General features: G+C 43.1%; 1 protein-coding gene across 8 annotated transcripts in view; it reads right to left on the bottom strand.

Annotated features, from left to right (window-relative positions):
- Nucleotides 1-1674: 1674 nt before the first annotated feature.
- Nucleotides 1675-6000, bottom strand: part of KDM2B (lysine demethylase 2B) — a 117565-nt gene continuing 113239 nt past the window's right edge. For all 8 annotated transcript variants that reach the window (XM_015587970.2, XM_006910010.3, XM_025045520.1 and 5 more), the window contains one exon: nt 1675-2788. In XM_015587970.2, coding sequence (XP_015443456.1) covers nt 2607-2788 — 182 coding nt within the window. In that variant the 3' untranslated portion in view covers nt 1675-2606. The remainder of the gene's footprint in view (nt 2789-6000) is intronic.

Below are 6000 nucleotides of genomic sequence, written 5' to 3'. Positions count from 1 at the left end.
CTCCTCCTCTCTTCTGGGTTAGGAACCTGCGATCCACACAGGAAGCACTCCCTCTGCTTTATGGTACTTTCATGACATAATCAGATGTGTTTGCAAACATCTAGCTTAGCCTGGCCTTATCTAAAGCTCATTTTTTAAACAAAAAGTCTATACAGAGACTGCTAGGGTAGAATCTCAACTAGATGTTTCAGTGCGCTTGATGGGAGCTCACCTGTGACCACTGAACGACAGAAACCGGCCTGAAGTCTGGAGAGATGCTGTGTTTTGGCTCTGTGTTGTGTCCCTACGGTAGCTTTGGCTCCCCAGTTCTGGCAGCCCTCCACCTCCTCTCTTGGCAGGCCTGCGTGTTCCCTCAAATGTTATAGGAGCATCAGGGACCGCTAATTCTGAGTGCCTATCTATTCACCTGTAAACCACTATGACCCTGAAAACAATTCCCAAGGAAGATGATGCCTCTCCTGGACATCAAGGTAACTCTTACTCGGAGGATCAGAAGATGTAGGCTGTCAAGAAAACCTAAACTTGACCTCATGTGGGGACACTATAATGAATGACCAGGCTTGCAAAGGTAGGCCATCCTTTATAAATAAACCATAGAGTGTTAAACTAATCTTACCTGTGTTAAGTGCATCTCCTAAATCAAATTCTGGGGTGCAACAGCTTCAGATGTCTCTAGTTTGAGTCAGAAAGGATCTTTGGATTTAAATATACAGGAGACATGGACCTAGCTGGGCTATAAAAGCACTTTGCCATGGCAAAAAGGGGCAGGGGGCAATATGAAAACCGCCATTAGCAGAGAAGGCTTGTCCCATGAAATCCAAGTCACGTTGCTCCTGATTACTGATGAAGTTGGACCTTCTCCATTTTCAGATTCCCTAGAGCAGTTTTTTCTGTACTTAGTATGAGGTTGCAGGGCCTTGTCTAAAAAAATTCTGTGATCTAAAATTCCTTTTCACTGGTTTCTGGGTCTGCCACCTGGGAAAGGCACCTCTTAACCAAGTATCTCCAGCCACCGCAGCCCAAGGCTACCAAGTGCAGGATGTGGCCACCTAGTGTTGCCTCTGGAAGGAAGGTGGAAATGCGGCCACGGACATTAATTCTTTATTATTTATGCCTACAGCAGCTGGTCTTCCTAGGTGGTCTCCCATCCAAGTACTAGACCCGACCCTGCTTAGCTTCCGAGATCAGGCTTGTCCAGGGTGGCATGGCTGTAGACCATGGACCATGGCTCCACTGGGGCGCGAACCCAGGACCTTCTGCGTGTAAAGCAGACGTGCTAACCGCTACACTATGGAACCACGTCCTACGGACATTGTTTTATACAGGGGCGGTCAGAGGCCCCAAACCACTCCATTTCACTAAGAGTAAAAGTGAAATGGGGAGCCCCTGGAGGGTTTTGAGCAAAGGAGTGATATACTCCAACATACTTTTGAAAGTACTTTCTAGTTGCTGTGTTGAGAATAGATTACAGCAAAGGAGGGATAGAAGCATGGTGACCTGTTGGGAGCTATTATATCAATCAAGGTGACAGTAGCTTGAACCAGAGAAGATGTAAAAGGTACATGCTTCCATGACACCTACTTCAATCTTTTTAAGCCTCAAAAACATTTTTCTCCCTATATAACAGAATTTACTGTGCTCAACTCACACTCCGAAGGAGAGAAAAGAGGAAAAGAAAGGCTGCGGTGGGTCATTTATTCTACTTCTTGACTCTGTATAAATTAGATCTAGAGTACAAGAGCTCATGCTGGAGCAAAACCCTCCTGAGTGCAAAGGCTGAAGTCTGAATTTCAAAATTTTGAGAAAAAGGTGAATTCTATACAGAGGAAACTTGGCAAAGTATCTTACTTCGACTATAATTTACATATATGCACAACATGCTTGTGTAACTTCTTGACGTACAAAGCAGGCTCTCAGCTTCCAATCAACATGCTTTTAACTGGAAGGTCTTAGCCTGCTTTGCCAGATCTGGGCTCACGTGTAGGTGGATTATTTGTGTTGCTGAAGTACAGGTTAAGTTCTCTCCTACCTTAAGGAAACCAGGAAAGTTGGCAATCATAAAACAATAAAAACACTGGTATGCATTCAAACCTTGCATAAATAACTTTTAAACAATTTGTACAAAAATAGTTCTGCATAATAAGATGTAACAAAACCAAACAAACAAAATATATCAAGATGGCAGATGTGGTGTGTGGTCCACTTTACGTTGACACCCAAAACCCTGGAGGTGCAAGGAATGAGGCGTCCAAAACCAAACACCACCAAAGAACTCCTAAGCTCATGCTTCAATGAGAGAATTTGCCCACAGTCCATCCTCCTCTCTGCAGGAATGTCTTCTTGATAAAGGCCGCCTTAGAAATGGTCCAGAAAGCAGTGCAGTTACGATTCAGACCAAGGGAAAGCGCCCGGCTCGCTCACTCATCCCCAAAACGAGCGGTAGCTTGGCTTATCCCTCGGCAAGACTTTAGAATGGAATCGTTCCGTGGTCTGTTGTCCCAAGTTCCAAATTGAAAATAAAAGCCCTAGTTTCTGTGAAGTCTCTTGCCCTCCCCTGCCGTGTCCCCTCCCCCGCCCCACCCTGTATTTACACCCTAGTCCGTGGACTAACTCAGTTTTTGCAGGAGTTTTTCTTCCACTTGCCCAAACTGGACACTCACAGACATTTCGGCTATGAACTGCTCACAGCCCTCCTTGGTGACTTGCTTGCAGTACCTCAGGTCAATATGACAGATATTTCCACAGCGTTTGAAGAAGGACAGGCACTGGTCAGTAACCTTATTACAGTCTGCAGGGAAGAGGACACCGTGTGAGGCAGAGCGGGCTCCAGGGGACTGAGTACAAGCTACAGGACACCGTGATGGCAACGAACTCCAACGTGGGACAGTCCCTCAGAAAACCATGCTGGGGACACTTTGAAAGGTCAGTCTCTGGGGGGGGAAAGACTAAGGGCCCTGTTCTAGACTAAGATTACATTTGGTTGTTTTTACTCTTTAATCTTTTACTTCGGTGCGATTGTGCTATTATTGTAGTTATGTGAGGAGAATGTCCTTATACTCAGAAAATGCACGCTGAGGTATCTAGAGATGTTTAGGGGTCAAGTGTCACAGTGTTTGGAATTTCAAATGACTAAACAAAAGGGAAAAAAAGTATGTATCAAACAATGTGGCCTATAAAGATGAACTCTGACCTCACTACAAAATATATTCTAGATCGATGCATTCAATTTTATAAGGTGATAACTTAGGAATTAAAATCTCTGCTTGCAGATGACATGAAAATGCTAAAGATTACACACACATGTTCACAAACTGTTAGAACTAATAAATGAATTTAGCTAAGTTGCAGCAGGATACAAAAGATTCACAAAAAATCAGTTGTATTTCTATGGACTAGCAGTGACCAATCCGAAAGAAAACGAAAACAAGTCTATTTACAACAGCATCAAAAATAATATACTTAGGAATAAATTTAATGAAGTGAGAGGTCTGTACACTGAAAACTAAAAAATATTGCTGAAATAACTTTAAGAAAATATAAATAAATGGGGGAAAAAACCCACATTCATGGATTGAAAGACTTCATTTTGTTAAAATGTCAATATACCCAAAGCAATCTACAGATTCAATGAAATTGCTATGAAATACCAACAGTGCTTTTGGAGAAATACAACATTTATCCGAAAATGTAGAAATGTAAAAGGGACCCGGAATTGCCAAAACAATCTTGGAATAGAAAAAACTGGAAGACTCCTACTTCCTGATTTCAAAACTTTCTACAGAAGCCACAGTGTGTTACTGACCAAGAGAGATATACAGATCAATAGAATAGAATTGAGAGCCCAGAAATAAACCCTCAAATGGTCAAATGATTTTTGACTGGTACCAAAACAATTCAGTGGGGGAAAAGACAGATGTATCAACAAATGATGCTGGGAAAACTGAGATGCTGGGATATCTACAAGCAAAAGAATGAAGCTGAACCCCTACTTCACGCCAGTTATGAAAATTCACTCAAAATGATTCACAGACTTTTAACATAGGAGCTAAAACTATAAGCTGTACACCACAAACAGGAAAATCTTCATGACCTTGGATTTGCCGATGATTTCTTAAACATGGCAACAAAAGGGAAAATAGACTGAACATCGAGATTAAAAACTTGTACAAAAGACACAAGAGCGAGAAGACTACACGAAATGGAGCAAATATTTGCAAATTCGTGTATCAGATAAAGGACTAATATCCAGAATCTATAAAGAACTCTTACAACTCGACAACAAAAACAACCTAGTTTAAAAAATGGGCAATGGATGTGAACAGACATTTCTTCAAAGAAGATACACAAATGGCAAATAAGCAAATGAGAAGATGCTCAACGTCACTAATCATTAAGGAAATGCAAGTTGAAACTACATTGAGATCTTTACACCTATTAGAATAGTGAGCGGCTACTTAAAAACGGTGTAAGGGTGTGGAGGAACTAGAAGCCTGGTACGCCATTAGTGGAATGTAAAATGGTATAGCCGCTGCAGACAACATGGAAGTTCTTCGAAAATATTAAACATAGAATTAACGTATGATCCAGCTGGTCCATTTCTGGGTGTACAGGCATACCTCAGATATTAGGGGTTCAGTTCCAGATCACCACGATACAGCAAATACTGCAATAAAGCGAGTCACACATCTTTTCTGATCTTCCAGTGCATACAGAAATTACATTTATACTATACTGTAGTCTATTAAGTATGCAATGGCATTATGTCTAAAACAATATATGCACCTTAATTAAAAATTACTCTATTGCTAACCATTACCTGAACCTTCAGCGACTTGTAATCTTTTTGCTGGTGGAGGGTCTTACCTTCAATTTGTAAAAAAACAGCAGTATCTGAAGCACAATAAAACAAGATATGCCTGTATACCCGAAAAAACTGAAAGTGGGGACTCACGCAGGTGTCTGTGCACCCGCATTCATGGCAGAATTATTCACCACAGCCACAAGATGGAAGCAACCCAAGTGTCCACTGACGGACGACTGGATAAACCAAATGCGGTCTACACATAGAGCACTATTCAGGTTTGAAAAGGAAGGAAATTCTGACACATGCCACATGGTGGATAAACCTTAACGACATTATGCTAAGAAGCTAGTCACGAAAAAGACAACTACCGCGTGATTCCACTTACATGAGGTGCTAGGATTCATACCAGCAGAAAGATGTGGTTGCCGGCGGCGGGCGACGGGGGGGAGTGGGGAGCTATCGCAGTGGGTGCAGAGCTCCTGACGGGGTGAGGAAGAAGTTATGAAGATGGTGGTGGTGGCGGCGGCGGATGTACAGCAACGTGAATATCCTTAATGCTGACTGACTACACTTAAAAATGGTTAAAATGGTCTTATGTGTTATCTTATACCACAATAAATTTTACTTTAAATTTTGGAAGCTGGAGAAGAGGTATCAATTCATCAGACCTGAGAACGCTTAATCCTAAACTGGCTGAAGGAAAAGCAGAGAAGCAGATTTACTCTATAAAATACCTCGAAGTTTCAGGTACCGGAAGCAATAGGTGCATTGGAAGTGGAGTTTTAGTCTCCAACAGGTAAGAGGAAGTCTCTCGACTGGACGTCACCAGGCACCGTGGCAGGCAGGGGCGCCCACTCAGAATCAGGGGCTCTGAGGAAACTTGGCTGCTGACTACTCAGACCGCCAGCCTCCCTCCCCCTCCAGCTGGGACACCAAGGAAAGTCCCTTCGGCAAGCCCGACCAGCTTCAGAGGAAAGACTGTAAGGTCTCAAGTGGGTTTCCCCCAAAGAAATGACATGCGCTGACCACTTAACAACTGATGTGCATGGCAGGCCAGCACCACCAGCTCTACCTCCAGTCACCCTGAGCAGACACCCACGCACGGACACTACACCCAGGAGGGCCGCTGACCGCACGTGAAGGAACCAGCCTGTGCAAGAAGAAAACAAAACTATCCGTAACTCCGGGACGTAAAC

The sequence above is a fragment of the Pteropus alecto genome, unplaced genomic scaffold (assembly GCF_000325575.1).
Source record: "Pteropus alecto unplaced genomic scaffold, ASM32557v1 scaffold213, whole genome shotgun sequence".
NCBI lineage: Eukaryota > Metazoa > Chordata > Mammalia > Chiroptera > Pteropodidae > Pteropus > Pteropus alecto.
The sequence above is the reverse complement of the archived record's forward strand: the minus strand, read 5'-3'. Positions and strand labels throughout refer to the sequence as shown.